Raw genomic sequence first — 21,550 nt, 5'->3', positions numbered from 1 at the left:
TGAGCCAGCCAGGCCCCTTAGTGTGTCACGTGAAAAGTCATCTGAGGCCCGGAAACAGCTGTTCTCATTTGGGTATTTTGACAGTGGGTCATTAGCAAACATGTCTAGGGGTTTCCTCTGAAAATTGAGAAGGTAGTGAGGCACTCCACCAGTCACTCTCCACACCCCAGCATCTCATCCCCACCGCAGCCCATGAGTAAATAATACACACCCCATTACTCATTGCTTTCAGGTTTTACTGTATCAAGGGTTTACAGAGAGAGAGTGGAGTTCAGTCCGCTTTCTAAAACCTTGCCATTTGATATTAGGCTACATTTTGCTGGTGCTGTGTACTGGCACTCTTTACTGTCTGTATCAGTTTAATCTCACAGTGGAAAGCAGACCGTGTTTCATTTGAGTGGCATGTCTTCAAACTGTACATGTGGAAAGAACAGTTACGGCTGTTTCCCAGCTGTCTGTCAAACGGGTCTCCGCCCCTTTAATCATACCATTGGTCAATTTGCACATGGGGTGTTTACTCATTGGTCGTTTTTTTGTCAACACAAAGCACTCCCCACCGCTCCTTTGCCCTGTATGTGTGTTGTTGAACTGGGTGAGGTTCTACTTGCGAACGAAGCGGATGAGTAAATCATTTAAATGTCTCAAATATCTTTCTTGCTAGCCAACTAGCTTCCTATGACGGAAGGTAAACTAGCGAGACAACACGAGACCCCCTAGCTACTCAAGCGGCGGCTCGTGTAGAAATGTGCAGTATGCGTTTGTAGTTTGACATTAGCTAGCTTTAGTAGCGTTGGTCATTCATTCAGTCGCTAGCGGTGGGATGGTTTTCTTTTGTGTTAGCTATAAATTGCTAGCTACTCTGTTTGCTATGGCTAGCTAGCGTCTGCATTTGACAGCAGTGACCGCTCGAGAGACATCATGCGATTCCGCCAGGATACGATCGGCACCTGTTTTCCAGCTATCAAGACAAGATGCTTGCTTGTCCAAGGGAAGTAGCCACATTTGATTTAAACCCATAGTTGGTATTCGGGAATAAGGCGGACACTGATCTTGAGAATTGGCTACTGTAAGCCGTCATTGGCTATCTATCCTCGGCGAAACCGGTTTGGTAGCTAACTAGCTGGCTAAAGTGATTGCTAGAATAGCTACATTTGGATGCATACGGAAAATGGCATCAACAAAGGCAAAGGTTGGGATAACTAATGAAAGCAACTCCATTCGCGAGAGTGCCAAGACCTGCGCGAGCAGTCCCATGTTGTTGGCCGGAGCAGCATCGTTAACGCTGAACAACAGGACATACTCACTCGATGACCTGGACACCATTGCCACAGTTGGTAAGTTTAGGCAGCAAGCCAGTATGTTACAGTACACACGCTGGTATAACTGGTCTGTCTATCACAGGGCTTCTCACACTATCCTGCCTATCAACTAAGCTATATAGGCTGCTACTACTGGTACATGTTTGGCTCGTGCCAAGGCGACTATGTGATGAGCCATTCCATGGGATATGAGATCATGACATGGTGACGTGCTGAATATGAAACATCATTCAACTCTTGAGTCAGAAGAAAGCTGTCATGACCCTGTTCGGTCTGCTACTTAACCTGTCAACCGGATGGGGACAAGAACATTCTCCATTTCAGTCAAGCCCACCCATAGGTTTAACGTCCACCCTGTGCCCAATCATTGAGGAATTCGTCAGCCCACACAGTTGCTGGGATGGTCAACATTTTCTTGACATGACATTAGGGGAAATATCTGTGTATATCTCAGGGATCAAGCAGGGTACATGGTCACATTGCATACATGAAATAACCAGCTCGAGAAGTGAAAGCTTAATGGAGGAAACTCTTACTTCCCTCTATCAGACTTTTGCAACATTGAAACCCTTTCGACTAGTTCAGAGAGGGTGAGTATGTATTATTTGTAAAAAGAAAAAAGGAAATAGCTATATTAGTGAGGTGTCAGATGTTCCTTTTTGTTATTGTGAGCAGTGCCCTGTGAATGTCAAAGGAATGTCAAAGTTTGTGTTTGGCTCTGCTCACTCTTGTATGGGCACGTAAGTCCTTTCGCTGCATGGGTAATGTGTCAGCAGGCTCAGCTGTTGAACAGTGTTTTTTTTCACATGGGTGAAGTCCTCTGTGGTGAGTCTAATGCCAGAAACCAAGAATGTTAAAACAACATGCACTACTTCAACACTGAACACAGGCTACTGATCACGAAAACCACTTCATCTTTTACTCTCATATTTGATTAATGACGAGCAGGACACTTAGCAAATAGAGAATTCCCGTCATTCTAAGCCCACGCGATCAGGGAGAGGATGAAACTTATAGGCCGTAGATAAAATCATCCAAATTGCAAAACCTTTTGTTAGATGATGATGATGATGATGAGAGGGATTTACTTCTTATGACTAATCAGTTACACGTCTTGAGGACGGCTTTTGTCTAATGGTCATTGAAATAATGAGGCGCCTCGCTCTCACGTGACATTCGAAGCTTACAGTCATTACAGGCATTTTGCCCATCTTTCATGCATAGGAAACATTTTTTTGGTGATGAGGCAAAAATGGTGGGGCCTAAGCCAAGTGCATTGAGTAGCATCAACAAGCTAGGCTCTTATCAGTCCACGTCTGGCCTTGTTCCGTCAAATATGTAGTGTCAGTCAAATCAAATAAAACACACAGGCCTATCTATTTCTGCTCCCACAGAATTAGAACAAGAAGCATTCTGTATTCTATTCAAATACATGTAGGCTAGCATCCAGCAAGCCAAGAATCTGACAAAATAGCACACCTTTAAGTGTCGCTGTGAAAACAGGTGTCACTCTTTCTCCCTCTAATTGATTCAGTTCAGTTGTGGAGCAAAAATAGGTCAGTCATTTCCCCTTCACTTTTCCAAGTTAGCTAGACCTCTGGTTTGTTTCCATGCAAAATGCCTCACATTGGTTTTGTGAGAAACATCCATTTTGTGCCATTTATTATCATATAGCCTAGCTGTTTTTATTTTTTTGGAAACAATATTCAGTACACCATGCAAGTATTCAGTGCAGCATTTGGTGCATATCCCTTTGCTTCTGGCGTTGCTATATTGGAGAGAAAAGAACAAACCAGGCTTGACCCACTTGCTGGGGGAAACCTATGTCACATTGCCAAACGAAATCACTGGACATTTCTGGTGGTAATCACTCAATATGATGAAAATAGTATATACAGTTGAAGTCGGAAGTTTGCATACACTTAGGTTGGAGTCATTAAAACTCATTTTTCAACTACTCTACAAATTTCTTGTTAACAAACTATAGTTTTGGCAAGTCAGTTAGGACATCTACTTTGTGTATGACACAAGTCATTTTTACAACAATTGTTTACAGGCAGATTATTTCACGTATAATTCCATGTATCACAATTCTTGTGGGTCAGAAGTGGGTTACATACACTAAGTGCCTTTAAACAGCTTGGAAAATTCCAGAAAATGATGTAATGGCTTTAGAAGCTTCTGATAGGCGAATTGACATCATTTGAGTATATTGGAGGTCTACCTGTGGATGTGTTTCAAGGCCTACCTTCAAACTCAATGCCTCTTTGTTTGACATCATGGGAAAATCAAAAGAAATCTGCCAAGACTTCAGAAAAAAAAATTGTAGACCTCCACAAGTCTGGTTCATCCCTGGGAACATTTTCCAAACGCCTGAAGGTACCACGTTCATCTGTACAAACAATAGTACGCAAGTATAAACACCATGGGACCACGCAGCCGTCATACCGCTCAGGAATGGTTCTGTCTCCTAGAGATGAATGTACTTTGGTGCGAAAAGTGCAAATCAATCCCAGAACAACAGCAAAGGACCTTGTGAAGATGCTGGAGGAAACAGGTACAAAAGTATCTATATCCACAGTAAAAACGAGTCCTATATCGACATAACCTGAAAGGCCGCTCAGCACGGAAGAAGCCACTGCTCCAAAACCGCCATAAAAAGCCAGAGTACGGTTTGCAACAGCACATGGGGACAAAGATCATACTTTTTTGAGAAATGTCCTCTGGTCTGATGAAACAAAAATAGAACTGTTTGGCCATAATGACCATCTTTGTATTTGGAGGGAAAAGGGGGAGGCTTGCAAGCTGAAGAACACCATCCCAACCGTGAAGCACAGGGGTGGCAGCATCATGTTGTGGGGGTGCTTTGCTGCAGGAGGGACTTGTGCACTTCACAAAATATATGGCATCATGAGGGAAGAAAATATGTGGATATATTGAAGCAACATCTCAAGACATCAGACAGGAAGTTAAAGCTTGGTCACAAATGGGTCTTTCAAATGGACAATGACCCCAAGCATACTTTCAAAGTTGTGGAAAAATGCCTTGAGGACAACAACGTCAAGGTATTGGAGTGGCCATCACAAATCCCTGACCTCAATCCTATAGAAAATGTGTGGGCAGAACTCAAAAAGCGTGTGCGAGCAAGGAGGCCTACAAACCTGACTCAGTTACACTAGCCCTGTCAGGAGGAATGGGCCAAAATTCACCCAACTTATTGTGGGAAGGCTACCTGAAACGTTTGACCCAAGTTAAACAATTTTAAAGGCAATGCTACCAAATACTAATTGAATGTATATAAACTTCTGACCCACTGGGAATGTGATGAAAGAAACAAAAGCTGAAATAAATCATTTTCTACTATTATTCTGACATTTCACATTCTTAAATTAAAGTGGTGATCCTAACTGACCTAAGACAGGGAATTTTTACTAGGATTAAATGTCAGGAATTGTGAAAAACGGAGTTTAAATGTATTTGGCTAAGGTGTATGTAAACTTCCGACTTCAACTGCAACAGTAGCTACTAGAGGAAGAAAAATATCAGTTTGCTGCATCCACAAGATTAGGCTACTTGAGGGAGCAACGAACGGTGATTGGAAAAGGACATTACCATATGTCTTTACTGTGCCGACAGGTACTAGTCCTAACCTCCCTAGACGATTGGCTTCTGCAGCAGATTCCTTCTGAATACAAACAAAATATTGATTGAGCTGTTGCCTAAAGACTACACAAATGTCATTATTAACTCACTTATATTGAGCAAGGTGCTCACTATGTTTGCCAAAAGATTTTCTCTAGCTGTTTTTCGTGCTTTAATAGTGTAGGCCTAAAGACTGCCTGTTGGGAATCTCTAGATAAGTAGTATAAGGCCCACTAGGAGAGGACAAAAATCTGTAGAATATCCATCTGATTGTGCTGACTTTACAAGAACGTATCTGCTTTGAGGCGCTATATTACACCAGCAATGTTTTCAGGTATAGTAGTACATTTGAGCTCAGAGTCAAACCTGACATTTATCTAACCTCTGTCTTATGATATGATGATGAAGAAGACAAAGAAAGGGGTTGGGCTTTGTTTTGCTTGCTCCTATTAGATTACTATGGAGACTGAGAACAGGGAAGGACAAAGAATCCTTGTGCGAGGTAAGCCCAAACGTGCCAGAAGCCAACTTTATCTGGGATTGTGAGTCCATCTCTCTGTTTGTCTACTCCCTCTCGCCTTACTCACAGTGAAATATGACTAGACATGGGGTGTTATTTTGTACTCCTCTAGACCTGGGGATGGGAATAGAGAAACATTCTGAATTGGGGACCGGAATAATGAGGTCAGACTTGTAAAAGAGTGAGAAGACAACTCAAGGAATCTTGGACAGTTCTTCCAGGTTCAACCTCTTTTAATTGATGGAAGGGTGGAAGACATGTCAGGCATGATTGAATGTCAAAAAGAAATGTCATTCTGATTTCATGAAATTACTTGATCCAGAGATCTGTTCCTGATTTATCAAATCAAATGTTATTTGTTACATATGCCGAATACAAGAGGTGTAGACCTTACAATGAATGCTTATTTACAGGCCCTTAACCAACAATGCATTATTAAGAAAAATAAGTGTGAAGTAAAAAATGATGGTGGTTGATTTATTGCAGAAATAATCTGAATTCAATTTTGCTCTATGACCTTTCGGGGGGGGGGTATGAGAGAGAACTTAACGCCTTGTCTAATGACTGTTGCTCTCTCTCTCTCGTTGCTTCAGGCACAGGGACCTTTGGCAGGGTGTTCCTGGTGAAAGACAAGAAGAGCAGGGCGTTCTACGCTCTGAAGGCGATGAAGATCCCTGACGTGATCCGGCTGAAGCAGGAGCAGCACGTCCACAACGAGAAGGAAGTCCTGACCGAAGTCAACCACCCCTTCCTCATCAGACTGTGAGTGTCTGATCACCTCATCGACACACAACGTCACCAAACATAGCCTAATGTGGCTGTCATAACATAAAGACAAGGAAGTCCTGACCGAAGTCCACCTCCCCTTCCTCATCAGACTGTTATTGTCTGATCGCCTCAACGCCATCGTCAGCCACAGATCTGTTGGAAGTGGATTTAATATATAAATAATATATGCCATTAAGCATAAGTCTTTATCCAAGGTGACCTCCCCTACAGTGAGTGTATGCGTTTCTAGAATATGTGTGTGATTAGGGGTGGTGAATCCCATGACCTTGGTGTTGCTAGCACCGCGTTCCTACCCACTAAGCCACACAGGGCCACTTTCCACTTGTCCTCTACAACCGTTTTGACAAGGTCCATGCCACATACTGTAAGCTGAGCAAACACTGACCAGACTACCGTGTGGTCTAACTCTCTACATCCAACCACTGTTACCTGACCAATATTTGTGTTTGACTATAGTCACCTTGTTCAAATGTACTGGTGTGTTTATTTCCTGTTTATACCTTCCAGGTTCTGGACCCACCATGACGATCGTTTACTCTACATGCTGATGGACTACGTTCCAGGCGGGGAGCTGTTCAGTTACCTCCGTAGCCGCGGGCGCTTCAGCAACACCACGGGCCTCTTCTACTCCACGGAGATCGTGTGTGCCATCGAGTACCTCCACTCCAAAGAGATCGTCTACCGAGACCTGAAGCCGGAGAATATACTGCTGGACAGCGAGGGACACATCCGCCTCACGGACTTCGGCTTCGCTAAGAAGCTCTCGGACAGGTATGATGTAATGCCGTAGAGTGCAACTTTATTGTCCATCGAGACACGGAAATGTGTCTTTGGACTGTGTTATTATATTTCCAACTTCCCTGAGACCACACACACCCTAGAGACTGGAAGCAGCACAGGGTCAGCCGCAGAGCAGCGTCCCAGTATGAGCTGTTCGTCCCCACAGGTATCATCCCATCTGGGAGCAGGTGTGTTGCACAGCTAGGACATCCTTAATTGTTAGATATTATGCCCCCTGACAAGTCATTACCAGGATATTATTAGACTGCCGTGTTAATTGCGGGAATGAATGCTGTTTGTTTTTCTGTCTCATTGTAAGAGCCATACAGACATATTTGCCTGATTGGTACAGTAGGGACATAGATATCCTTCCTGAAGTTGTCATTTTACACCCATATAATATTCCGAGTGTATGGAGGGGAATCCTCGCTCTATCTAAGACGGAATCGGAAAAAAATGCAAAGATGCGATGGAAATTGCCGTTATTTTGTTTTTATATTTGCGTTACAAGCAGCTAGTCCTCTTCAGTAACCTCCGTAGGATTGGAAAGCTGCAGCACTCCGGGTTAAAACGGTGTTGTATCTGCACTGCGGTAGTGTAGTGAGACTGCAGTAGCACTAGTGTTTTGCAGGGAGCCTCGCTGAACACAAACCTGACCCACTGACATGTAAACAAAATGGACTAAGATTACATTTTCTCTGTCCGGGAGAGTAAAACAGATTTGGAGTAGATGTGCATCTTGTGACCCACTTAAAGAAACGGAAGGCAAAAGGAATTGCCTCGAATGCGGCGAGGGTGTGAAGAACAAACGAATGAGCTGAGTTGGCTGCCTTTCCACTGGTGGTGTTCCTGTGCGCGGGCGATCAGTTTAGAAGGTGAAACAATACCACACCACACTGTTGATGCTTCCACAGTGCCACCTCATGGCAGAATGGACCCGCTTTGGTTCTGGGATGTGCTCGGAGGTTACCGTTTTTTTTTAGACTAGCTTTGTCAGTCGTAGAGTAGCACTCTGTCCAGAGAGTACTCTGAGTCTGAGGTAGATATGCCTTTCAGACAAAGGTTGCATGCCACAAAAAAAATGCACAATGCAATCTGCATTTTCCACATTGCGACCAGTGTCCCGTTGTCGTTCACATCAAACTCTATACTAATGGTGGAAATGTACGAATGAAATCAGGGACCTCGAGCCTGCTCTTTAAACAGAGTAACCATTTGCATACAAATTAACCATCACCACGGCAACTGTCCAAGAGTTATTTTCCAAAGGGCCAGTTTTTTTTCTTCTTCAGAACATAAAAAAAATCAGATGAAAATTATAGTTTGTTGTGTCATATTCTGCTCCCCACTTCAGATACCCTCCCTGCTGGCCTGATAATAGTGATCCAGGGTTGTATATGTCCTCCAAACAGTGTTAATCAGCTGTACTATTGAACCAAAGACATTGATCTACCAATAACACAACCAGAACCAATACTTCCAGCAAACTAAAGCTCCGTCACTCTGTTGGATCCATATACCACCCGATAGTACTGTGAGATCAGGCTGCACACGCTGTATTAGTTATACCACGTCAGTGTACATGCTACTGTGAAATCAGTCTGCATAGGCTGCACTACTACTGACTGGAAGGACCAGTCGACTGACCGCTGATACTGTTGTGAGAGCAACCTACATACAGGACACTAGTATAAACGGCAGGTTGAGCACTTTACCTGACTGGGGTTGTCTTTCCCTGAATGTAATTGAAGTCTCCTCTCTCTCGGGTGAACTCATTGGAATGTGCAGTGTGTGCTGCGTACAGGGTGACCCTTGGGGGAAACCGAGGCTTGGATTGATCATCAGTCAGCTATTCTCGGCTACACATCCCAAATAAACGTTGTACGTGTCTGCGTGTTCCTGTGTTCTGTTGTAGTAACGTAACATCTCAAATGTAAATGGTTCAAACCTAATATTGTTTCTCTTTAATGTCTCTTTCTCCATCGCTCCGTTCAGGACGTGGACTCTGTGTGGAACCCCAGAGTACCTGGCCCCAGAGGTCATCCAGAGCAAAGGTCATGGCCGGGCGGTGGACTGGTGGGCCCTGGGGATCCTCGTCTTTGAGATGCTGGCTGGGTGAGTAGTATTGTCCTGTCCTCTGACTGAATGGGAAGGACTGGTGTTGAGCTGAACACTAGTGTCATGTCTCCTGACAGGGCAGGGTTGAACACCAGGGGGCCCCAGTCCACCAGAGGACAAGATGACTGGGTGGTAGTAGCAGGGGTTGGGCTCAATTTCATTTATATTCAGAATGTAAACTAACATTCCAATTCTCCTCAATTTGATTTTTTAATGAAAAATATTGGAATCGGAATTCCAGTTTACTTCCTGAATTGAGATAGAATTGATCCCGTGCTAGTGTAGTAGTATGTATGAAGAGTGGCTATCCTCTATGGACAGTGGGTAGTATCCAGCAGAATGTCTGTGGTGAGTCAATGGAGTGACAAGTGTGCTGTTATTCAGAGTTGACCTTATGAGGTTACGTCACTCTGTAGTGGGCTTAATTCCAAGACCAGTCTGCCTTGTGTTTCTGTGATGACAGAGGTGGACGGTCTTAAGGATGAAATGAAGGTTACAGATTGAAGAAAGGTCAAAAGTAACTTATTCTGACACATTCCCACCTGTGTGTGATCTGTGGAGACCAAGGTTTCATGATAACAAACTCTGGTGGCTTTAAGCTGTGCTCTCTCGTCTGAGAACCCCACTCAGTCACTCATTAATTCAAGGCCTACAGAAGCACTGCTCAAATATGATTTCTGTAGACGGGCCGTAGTTGTACCATAACTTAACGACGCCGGGCCTGTGTTCCAAATGGCACCCTATTCCCGATGCAGTGCACTACTTTTGAACAGAATCCTGGTCAAAAGAAGTGCACGACATAGGGAATAGGGTGCCATTTGGAACACTGTCAGTGACGCCGGGCCGTTTAGCTATGGTACATCTGCGGCCTGGTGCCTATAGAAATCCTATTTCAGCAGTGCTTCTGTGGAGTGCACTGGCCTTGAATGAATGAATGACTCACTGACTGAGTGTATGTCTGCTAGCAGCATATAGCATCACTCACGTGGCCGGCTGCTCTTCCGCTCCTCTTTGAGACGAGGGAACCAAGTTAAATGATTTGTTCTATATAGCCCATCCTACACATGAGTTAAGCGCTTGCTTTTTGCTTATAATCTGCATGCATTTCTGCAGGCGTCACATAGGCTCCATGTACTAGGCTCAATATGTAGGGTGTAGCCTATGTGTGCACTCACTGAACGGTGAGTGGATAAAAGTGTCTGCCAAGTGCCATATTATTAAGCAATAAGGCACGAGGGGGTGTGGTATATGGCCAATAAACCACGGCTAAGGGCTGTTCTTTGTCACGACACAACGCGGAGTGCCTGGATACAGCCCTTAGCCGTGGTATATTGGCCATATATCACGAACCTCTGAAATGCCTTATTGCCGTCATAAACTGGTTACCAGCGTAATTAGAGTGGTAAAAATGTTTTGTCATACCTGTGGTATACAGTCTGATATACCATGGCTGTCAGCCAATCAGCATTCAGGGCTCGAACCACCCAGCAAGAGAGAAGGGCTCTGATAGTGTTATGTTCAGTACACTATCACAGAGGCTCCCAACCAGGGGCACTTGGCCTGTCCACAGAGGGTACTTGAAAAGATTCATGAGACCATAGTCCTACTGGTAAAATACTCATGAGGGGGTAAATCAGGGGTACTCCAGGCAGAGCAAAGTTCAGTTGGTGGTACAGTAGCCCGAAAAAAGGTTGGGATCCACTGCCTATCATGTGAATTAGCCGCCCCTAGAGGGCACTAGTTATTATAACCTCAGCACAGTACACAGGATGGGTTTGGGTGTGTATTGTTTGTTTTGCTATGGAAATGGAGCACAGCCCTTATCCCCAGAATGGGTAAAAATGTTGTGAAATCAGAGATTTGACTTCATATCTATGCCTTTTGAATAAAGTGAATATTGATAGGCCTAGTACTTAGCAGCTATCAAAGCAATCACTCTGCTTTTCTTCACTACGTGGCAGAACAGTTGGGGAAATATCATCTGTAACATGAATTTGATTTATTTTCATTTTTTTATTTGATTAATCATTTTTTGTTATTTACCGTATTGATTAAATCTGTATGAATATAGAAATGTGCTTCTGTACTAGAGTGGTAGTGAAGTTGTCAGCGAATCAGAAGTGCCTCCTCACATCACCAAAGCGACCTTTAAGTCGCTTTGGATAAAAGCGTCTGCTAAATGGCATATATTATTATATATATTATATTATTATTATTATTATTATATTATTATATTATTATTATTATATTAGTATATTCATGTGCCAGTAGAGAATTCAGTGGCCTTGGGCTTCTGGTGAAGAAAAATGTGACCTTCTCCTTAGCATCCGTCACACTGGCCTTTTGAAGTGTGCGCACACACTCAGCGCCCCAGGAGACAAAAGCTCCCTTCAGAACAACGCGCCCTAAAGGTTGCCTGCCGTGTAACCGTTTTGTCAAAGGTCCTGTAGCTTCCGTAGTGGAGGAATGTAAAGGGGGGGGGCGGCTTCTGAAAGTTACGAGGTGTGGTAGGTTTACACACTCAGACATCCATCCGCCCCAGGGTCCTGACTTCTGGGAATAATCATGACGAGGTCACCTGTGCACTGAGCTCCACACATATCTTACACTGTATCTTACACACACACACCGACACACACAGACAGTCCAGTAGGCTTGTATCATCCTGTATCTAATCCTGCCTGGAGGGGGAGCCTGCTCTCCTTAATGAAAACCGCTGTGTGTGTGTGTGTGTGGTCCTCCCTCCCACTCACATCACAACATCTTCTCTGGTCAATGTAGCCTATTCCAGTTCCATGCTAACCAGAAACCGTTGTAATTTCTGTTTCTCTGCAATCTGTGGAAGATGAGCATTCTTGTCGATTCTTACTGTAGCCGTGCTAGTTTAAATCTACTCCCAAACACCTAGGCCTACTCCTGCGTACAGACGATCCTAACTCCTACTGCTAAACATGTTAGTCGTTCCCTGTTTTGATTTATCCTGTTTTCACCATTTCCTCCGTCCGTTCCTCTCCCCATCCTCCTCCCTGTGGAATCTTGGCGACACCTCAGGTGTTACGTAAACCGTAGGTTGCTGTTGCATAAGAGGAGCCGAGTCTCTAGTCTCTCACTGTTCATCACTGGGGACCTAGACTAATCTACCGGCAGGCTGGCGGGCGTGCCTGGGGGGACGACTGCATGGTGGTAGCCTGCACTTGGCCTCCCTCTTTAAGAGGAGGACCCATCAGGAAAGCAGCTCTCTGTTGATTCATCCTTTGGCTCCCCTCGTATTCTACCAACGCCCTGACTCTTTCTCTTCTTTTTTTCCCCCTCCCTTCTGCTCTGACATTCACTGTAGAGACCTGTCCCTGCTAAAGACATTACATTCCCCTTGGAAAGCAGCTTTTCTGAAGGACTTTATTCTGATCTCAGGCCATGACCAAAAATCATTACCGGGCATTATTTCTCCCTTCCTTATCCTGTCCGTTTTAGTCATTTCAGTTTATTGACAGGTTTTGACTGATGCGTGCCGTCGTCCACTGATGCAGTCGTCCTTTTGATAGTTGTCTTATCTGGCTTTCGTCTGACCGTCTGACTTGAATGAATCTATTACACAATTCTCTGACCTTCTACATAAAAAATAATAATAATATTGGTCTGTGTTACACATCTAACAGCCTCCAGGCCCCAATTCCACAGTCAGAGGTCTCTGTCTCCATTTTGACTGGCTCAGCTCGGCAGCCCCTGTGACAAACTGGTGTGATGATCCGCCTGTCTGCTGCATGTGTAATGCATTTAGCTAGGCTGGCCTGGCCCGTTATGTAAAGCAGCCTGCACGGTTAATGGTTTGCCCAGGCTGGAGCAGTGCTGGGGAAGCGTTCACCATTAAACCATCAGTCACCAGAATGCAGCTGATTGGTCTGAGGAGCAACACACAGACACAGACACAGACACAGACACAGACACAGACACAGACACAGGTCACACACACACACACACACACACAGAGAGAGTTAAATAGCACACACAGGTCTCCAGATGAGTTAATTAAACTGTAGGGTCATGTGTTTCACTGCGTTGTGTTGTCGTGTACTTTACTGCAGCCCTTTCAATTTCCTGTTTTGTAGCTAGGTTTCCGTCCATCAAAAATCTGCATAAAAATATGTGTGTTTTCCCACCACAGGCGTGTTTCCTTCAAAAATGATTTGTTGCTCATAAAAAGCTGTGCTTTTATCAAAACTTTTGAGGTTAAATTCCCATGTACCGGGGGAAAAAAATACTAGTAAATGGGTTTCCATTGCATTTTCAACTCTATTGATGGTTTTGTCACAAAATAACATTTGTTTTATATAGAAAATGTGCCCACTCTGGTCTTGGCACCTGCCCCCAAGTCAACAGCTCTCAGATACAGTGTGGGTAGGCTACCTACATGTGTGAGATTATTATGGACCGAAAAGCCAGATGATTTGTCAAACAGCAGACATGCATTGATCACCATGTCACCAATCAAGCTCATCACCATGCACTTTCACCACCCTGTGATGTTCATCGCAACTTATTTAATCTGTAGCCTAATAAACTGCATGCTTTCCCATGTCGTAGTGGGAGGACATTTTACATAGTTTAGCAGCTGATCCAGAGCGACTTACAGTAGTGAGTGTGTACGTTTTCATACTGGACCTCCGTGGGAATCAAAACCCACAACCCTGGCATTACAAGCGCCATGCTCTTCCAACTGGGCTCCGCAGGACCACACAAAATATAATTGTGTGACACTAAGTTTACTTCAAATATAATGGTTGTCAATATTTGCGCCTGAAAGGCATTTCCACTGCCTTTTCTCGCATAATCAATTTTACAGAGACAAAAAGATCCCCGTTTTGTATAGCGTATCCTGGCAGACATTTGGAAAGTTGACCGACAAACTTCCATCAAGCCTGTCGTGACATTTTAATCTGACGTGCTTTTGACTTGAGTAAATAGGTTGGATGGAAACCTGCTTTATGATTCTATTTTTCCTCTGTGGTTTAATTTGATTAGTGTTTGCCAATAGGAACAAACATTTTGAAGGAGTTGACAAGTTATATCACCGGTTGAGGAGAGATGACTGTTTTATATGACATGTTCTTTTATTTCCCTCTCCAGGTACCCACCGTTTTTTGACGACAATCCCTTTGGTATTTATCAGAAGATCCTCGCCGGGAAGCTGGAATTCCCGCGGCATCTGGATTTTTATGTAAAGTAGGTCGTACACACACACACACACACACACACGCACCCAGGCACACATCCAAGCACAGGGGATTGTGGGTGAAATAATGGAGGGAAAATCCCCAAAGTCTACCACTACCTCGGCACAAACGTATTCCAGTATGATACATAATATTCGATAAGCCCATCTTATAAAATTTCGACTTGTGAGGAGAATGTATGGATGTTGGTTTTCACATCACATTTCAATCAGATTTTTTAGATTTAGGTCTTGGCGTGCAGGAAACAAAATGTTCCTGAGAAGTCCTCCAGACTGTTATTGGAAACACACCCGCATCCACCATCACACTCTCTACCCATAACAACCATAGTGTGTTTTAGAAATGCATTACCAATACTCATGATTAGGACCTGACAATTGGAATTTGGCAGGGCTGCATTGTGAATACCTTTTAGTTGTTTATGTGCATCTAGGAATGTACCAAATCCAATATTTAACTTATCTCTCCAGTGCGTGCGTGTGTGACCACCGGATGTGTGGATGAACGTGTGTGCCTGCCTGCGCACGCAGACAGTGTGTGTGTGTGTGCTGCGTCACACAGTGCAACCATCCTCCCAAACGGCAGGGTCAATCAGCGTCCCGTGCAGAAGATGAAGAGCTAGCTACGCTGAATGTCGGATGCAGGCCCTCACTAATGACACACTCTGCTGAGTTGGAACTCGTCCTTTAAACCCGTCACAACCATCACACTGCTCCTCAGAACAGCTGGAGGCTGGAGTAATGTTAGGAGATTACCGGCTTTAGAAGGAGAGGAGGACCTGGGCAGTACTCAATCAGCCCTGACACACTGGCCCAGCCGGATACCTGGGAGGGGCCACACACATCCAGTGTTCCCTAACGCACGCGCACACACAGTCCCACTGCTACCACACACACACACACGCACACACTCGCACACAGACAGTCCCACTGCTACCACACACACACACGCACACACACAGTCCCACTGCTACCACACACACACACACACACACACACACACACACACACACACACACACAGTCCCACTGCTACCACACACCACACACACACACACACACACACACACACACACAGTCCCACTGCTACATAACACACTAACAAAAGAGCCCCAAACACTTAAGCCGTCTATCTTTTGGCCCCAGACAGACAGAAGGGTTTTCTTTTTTTTTTTTTTTAAATATTCCCTCCAGCCATATCACTGTCACTTTGACCCGGTCCCATCCATCAGAACTGATGGGTAGAACCTGAACCTGAGTTGTCTGTCTCTGGCTCTGTCCGTGTTTGTCTGTCCATTGCAGTAACTCTTTTCTATCACAGAGAAGATAAGACGTGTTACAGTATTACTGAACATGTGTAAGACCAACTTGTTATATGCCTTTCAAATAGGGGGTGGTAGGTAGCCTAGTGGTTAGAGCGTTGGGCCAGTAACCGAAAGGTCGCTGGATCGAATCCCCGAGCTGACAAGGTCGTTCTGCCCCTGAACAAGGTAGTTCAGGGGCAGGCTGTCATTGTAAATAAGAATTTGTTCTTAACTGACTTGCCTAGGGAAATATATATTTTTAAATAAGTATGCTATTCAGAATATACTGTAAGGTCACTGTGCAGGACCTTCTGCATAGAAAGGTGTTGTTGTTTTTTTCAGGCCGCCTTACTCCAAACAGAAAGAAAGAAACAACTTAAACAACTAAAACCAGATAGAAACTATGAAGAAAAGATAATGAGTCTTTGTCATGGCATTGGGCCTCGTTGATTAAAAAAAAAAATGTTTGATTCATTCCGATAGCATAGAATCATGCATAAGTCATGGCAAAATGTGTAGATTTGCAGGAAATGTGCTTTAAAAAACAAGTAAATAATGATCTCTACCACAAGGCAAAATGTGTAGAATTCCACAAACATGTTGGTTGGTGACTTCACCATTGGCCACGCCCCTGCCATTCCCACCACCTAAGCCCCATTTTGATCCAGAAAAAAAGCTCTGCTGCCTGGTATATTGCCATAGAAACGTACAGTGACATTGTTTATCGCTTACATATTGCGTAAGATAGAACTGTCTCAGATTGGGCAACCAATTGGAGTTAAGGAACGTTGTATTTCCCCTCAACGTTTCATAAGTCAGGCTACATGGACATATTTTTATTTAACCGGGGGGGGGCATTGATGTTAAAAATGTCTTTTGTGAGGGAGACCTAGCGAGAGGTCAGCAGGAAATAGCCCGTGTGTACATACAATTACAATGGTCAGTGATATTTTCTTTGACCAGAGCTTTAAACTCAGACACTCTCTTCCAGTTTTAGTCTTTTGTAGTTCGTTCCAGGACCAAGGGAGTATTATAGGAGTAGGATTGTTAGTATATGTATTTATTTATTCTTCTTCGGGGGGCTGCTTCCCCATTTTCAGTCCTTGTCATATAGGGACTGTAAAAGAGAGCCACTGAATGAGAGCGGAGGCTTTAGGATTGTGAAGTTGTTGTGACTTGGGAGGGTCTAAGACACTAAAATGCACACTGTCAATAATCGGCTGGTATATTTACGCCTGCGCTGGCAAGCTCGTTGGTTGTGAGATACGGCAGCTTTATTGAAGGCTCACTCTGTCAGCGCCGGCCGCATATCATCGGAAAACTTACACGGTCATTTTTAAAGGCATTGTGAATCATCCCAAATTCATCCCTAAAGTATCCCTACGTCAGCGTCTTCATAGTTGTGAAAAGTTTCACTTTAAAACCTGTCACTTTCCCTCAATTAAAATAGGGAGAGGGAAAGAGCAAGAGGATGTTTCTGCCTGGATGAACCACACACACACACACACACACACACACACACACACACACACACACACACACACACACAGGATGTACCTCTCTGTTACTGCATGGCACCTTTATGAGTCTGTCAGTGTATCTGTTGTTCCAATAGCCAAGCTCATCTATCTTGTCAGCTTTTGGACGGAGACGGACCTCTTGACTTCTGACTGAAACTGCAGACCTGGAGACAGTCACAGTGAGTTCACACTAACAATCTGTCTCCTTGACCGTCTTTCTATTGTTTTCCAGAGATCTCATCAAGAAGTTCCTCGTCATTGACCGAGCCAGGAGGTTAGGCAATATGAAGGTGAGTTTCAAGATCAAACCATGATTCAGATTTATAAAGGTTTATTATCCCAAGCTATACTAAAACATTACACAAGAACAGATACACGGTACTAATGAAACCCATGTTAAAGTATTTTGTTGACTCGTCAGGTCGTGGAGTGAGTCTTTTGCAGTTTGACGTCACGGTCTCAGCACTGAGACAGGAAAGGGCCTAGGGAGTGACTGAATGTCTGCATTTGGTTCCAATTAGCTGGATACATAGAGGGAGTTGTTGTAGAGGTAGTTTGCACCCTTAAAGGCGTGGGAGGGGGCAGCAGGGGTTTAGGGTGGATCACAGAGAAACATATTTCCCCTGCACTGGCAACAAGTCAGTTTAGTAGTTAATCACATGGGGTACGGGCTCATTACTTAGTCCTGCCATTTCAACATGACTGGGCATTCTATGCAAATATCAATTCTATCTTGCTGAAAAGATGCTCCTTTTGGTAGCCATGATGTCCACTGTAGTAGTAGGAGTGAAGCCAGTATGCACAAGCCATCTGCCCAGGAAATGTGTAGAACGCAACAGAGAAGCTGTGTTTGCACAGCGAGAACTGGAGTCTCCCACCACAATGAACACGGGCCTCTTGGTAACACCGTATTCCCTTTTAAAGTGCACTAGCTTTGAACAGGGCCCATGGGGGGGGGGCTCTGGTCGAAAGCAGTGCACTATGTAGGGAATAGGGTTCCATTTGGGACGCCGTGTCACTCAGTAGAGTGATCCGTAATTCCTCTTGAATAAATGAATGTTATTTTTTGAACCACTGTGATGGAATTGTCTCTCCGTCATAACAGGCGGGATTTAATTTTTTCTACTAGACACTGAGCGGTCCAATGTAGGCGCCATGCACATCTTAACTCTCATGGCGGACTGATTATTCCTTGTTTGCTTGCCTCCGTTTTGTGCAGTTTGTATGTATGCCTCAGGAACACTACAGGCCTGGCTTTTACTCAGCCACCAAAGATGGAAAGAAAAAAAACAAGTGTTTATCTGTTTCAGACTTCTCGTCCCTGTAGTCAACCGCAATTTTATGATTAATTCATTGGAATCATATATGTATCTGGCACTGACGTTCAATCGAAGGATGAGTTCTGAGTGTTTTGAATTACACTGTTCAAAGGCATAAGAGTCAATGTGGGAGTATATGATGTCTCTTTTCAATTAAACAACTGTTGGTAAGCACAATGATTTAAATAAACATAAATCACCACACGGTCTGTTATTAACTTGTGCCTCAAAGGGTTTTCTGAGGAACATGTGCTAGTTAGCTGACTAGCTAGCCGACTCTAGGTGTGGTCTAGCCACACACTCCCAGTATACAGGGGGAATCACCACAGACACCACAAAGTGTTTAGAAAGAATGAAGTGTTTTGCTCTAATTGTCGTTATTATTTCAAACCCTTTATTCCAGACGTGAAGAACGTAATTTATCTTGATTCCAGATTGTGTCGAATAGAGGGCCCGCGGACGGCTCTGATGCACAGTGTCTTCTCTTGCAGAACGGAGCAGACGATGTGAAAAAGCACAGATGGTTCAAGTCTATAGACTGGGATGGTGTACCTCTGAGAAAACTGAAGGTCTGTCACGTTGGCGATATTACACACATCAATGGGAACACATGTAAACGTACACTTTATTTTCAGGATGTACTGTTTTCATTCAACTCACCATTTTAGAGTTGATGTACTTTTAAAAGAAAACACCTGCTTTTTTTTTAGCTCTTTGATGTATTCAGAGTCATGTTATTTTTGTTCCCTCAGCCACCCATAGTTCCCAAGGTGTCCCACGAAGGTGACACGTCTAACTTTGATGCCTACCCCGAGGACGAGTGGAAGAAAGATGCACCTGTGCCTGCAAAGGACTTGGAAATCTTCAAGAACTTCTAGAAAGGCGGAAGTAATGACAGAAATACTTTGAAAACATTTAGGTCTTGTAGAGAGAGACTCAGGAACTTTTAGACCTTGGAGAAGGTGAGTCAAACTTCTAGATGTTGAAAAAATACCGACTTCTGGATCTTGCTGAATAACAGAAAGACTGGTAAATCATCTGAGATGTCACCATTGTATGGTCAGCAAGAGAACTTCCAAGCGTCCAAGTCCCAGAACTTTATCTTGCTTGAAGACATTGAAGTGTTCCACATTGGGTGGAACAGCAGGACAGAATTTACCTAAAAATAACTAAAAGAGCCATCATATCGCCACAATATTCATCTAGCATTAATTTCCTTTCGTTTAAAAACATTTTTTTTCCACTTAACTAACACCTCAGTCCTCAGTTTCTTTGTTTCTCTGAGCCTTCTCCTGTTATGCAAAAAAAAAAAAAAAAAAAAGATGGTCCTCTTTGAACCAAAGGGCATTGTTACTGAAATGAATATGTTTAAAATGCAATATTCAGGATTTTTTTACATGTATTTTGTTGGGCCAAAAAGGTTCCAGTTTTCTTTGTTGGAACTTGTAGGACTCAACCAACTGAGCAAAGCTTATGATCCGAAAATGATCACGCATACAGTAGACTCTGTACAGTAAATGGAATTTACATGTGTAGTTACTACATCCATACTTAGTAGATTGTACTTGACATTTGTCAATGAGAAAGTATGAAACTTGTACAGGAACGTACTACAATATCATGCCAAGCAAGCTTTGTAATATCATTTTATTGACTGGCTGCAAGTCAAATAGGCTGTTAAACTTGTCATTTTGAGCTGTAAGTACTTGGCTATCTATCGGCCGGATATCCATGCATGTGTGCATCAAGGCCAGACCAGAAAGCTCTTGTAAAAGGTGCCTTTGGATGTGACATACTGTATGTCTTCTTCTTTTCTCCTGACAAGCTAGTGGTACTTTTTCAACTTTTATTTATAGAACACACACTGTTTATACTTGAGCTGTGCTGTTGAAAACGTTGACTGTTAATCATAATATATGTGGAGTAATTGTTGTGTGGAAGAAGTGTAGCTAGCTACTATATGTGGAATCTGGTTCCTCCCGTCTTTCTTCCGTCCACCATTTTGCTGTTCACACAGTAACAAAAAATGACCCTGTGTATTGACTGGTGTCTATCTTTGTCTCTAGGCCTCTTTCACGTACTTTAAAGAACTGTAGAATACAGATCTCCAGCTGGTTTCATGTATAGCCAAGCAGGAAGTAGTCTCAGTAAGATGCTTAGCCATCTGCTTCAGGCAGCCAATAAACTTGTCTTCTCTCCACCAATCATATCACTGGCTAGTAGAAAGCACATCATGAGGCAATCACAAACTGTCTCTCGAAAAACGTACTTAGTAACAGTAAGTCATTTGTGTTCCTTTTAGTCAACTTAAATGATTTGATTTGAACCATTTGATTGCGTGTATGTCATGTTTTATGTATATATCTTAACCAATCATGGAACAAAACTCAGTGTGAGTTTATTCAGTCCGTTTGTATATCTTTTTTTACGTATTTGTTTTAATTATATTTTTTTTAGTGTGAAGTGTATTTCTAGGGAATTTGCTTTACAATCCTCAGCCTTTTGCCTTTTTTTTTAAAGATGTTTATGTATTAGCAAAAGGAAAACAAATATGAAAGAAAAAATACTGCACTTTTAGGTCAATACAAGCATATATTTTATACCCAATACCATTTTACCAATGCCTTTTGTCAAAGTGTATGGATTTTTTTTTTTATCATTATTTAACAGCCTACCTTACATGGCCTTTTCATATGGTTAATGTCGCAGTATTGTATTTAACTTCTTCAGATACTGTTTAAAAGATCCACACAACCAGGATTAAAAACACCTCCTATCCACTGACCCAACAACTGATTCTCTTTCCTCTCTGAAGTGTGGTTATAATATATTGTAATGTATAAATAGTGGAAGTAATTTGGTAATTGCTATACTTTGCTTTCTGATAGGCTAGGTGGAATTGTCTCCATATTGCTTACATCTATGTAATCATTTCAGATATGCCAGAGTACTTGGGGTGGTAGGAGCCAGGGTTAGATTTGTAATTCAGCGTAGGATGAGATTTCCTATT

The 21,550-nt window shown here is 43.3% G+C and overlaps 1 protein-coding gene across 1 annotated transcript; it reads left to right on the top strand.

Moving 5' to 3' along the window:
* The first annotated feature begins 564 nt into the window (after positions 1-564).
* LOC118370196 (cAMP-dependent protein kinase catalytic subunit PRKX-like) lies at positions 565-21,324 on the top strand. Its single transcript, XM_035755071.2, has 8 exons — positions 565-1,334; positions 6,075-6,243; positions 6,778-7,041; positions 9,046-9,165; positions 14,293-14,388; positions 17,454-17,511; positions 19,032-19,109; positions 19,293-21,324. The coding sequence occupies exons 1-8, from the start codon at positions 1,169-1,171 to the stop codon at positions 19,416-19,418; spliced, it is 1,077 nt and encodes a 358-aa protein (XP_035610964.1). The 5' UTR covers positions 565-1,168; the 3' UTR covers positions 19,419-21,324.
* The last annotated feature ends 226 nt before the right edge of the window (positions 21,325-21,550 follow it).

Source organism: Oncorhynchus keta, chromosome 37, assembly GCF_023373465.1.
Source record: "Oncorhynchus keta strain PuntledgeMale-10-30-2019 chromosome 37, Oket_V2, whole genome shotgun sequence".
NCBI lineage: Eukaryota > Metazoa > Chordata > Actinopteri > Salmoniformes > Salmonidae > Oncorhynchus > Oncorhynchus keta.
The sequence above is the reverse complement of the archived record's forward strand: the minus strand, read 5'-3'. Positions and strand labels throughout refer to the sequence as shown.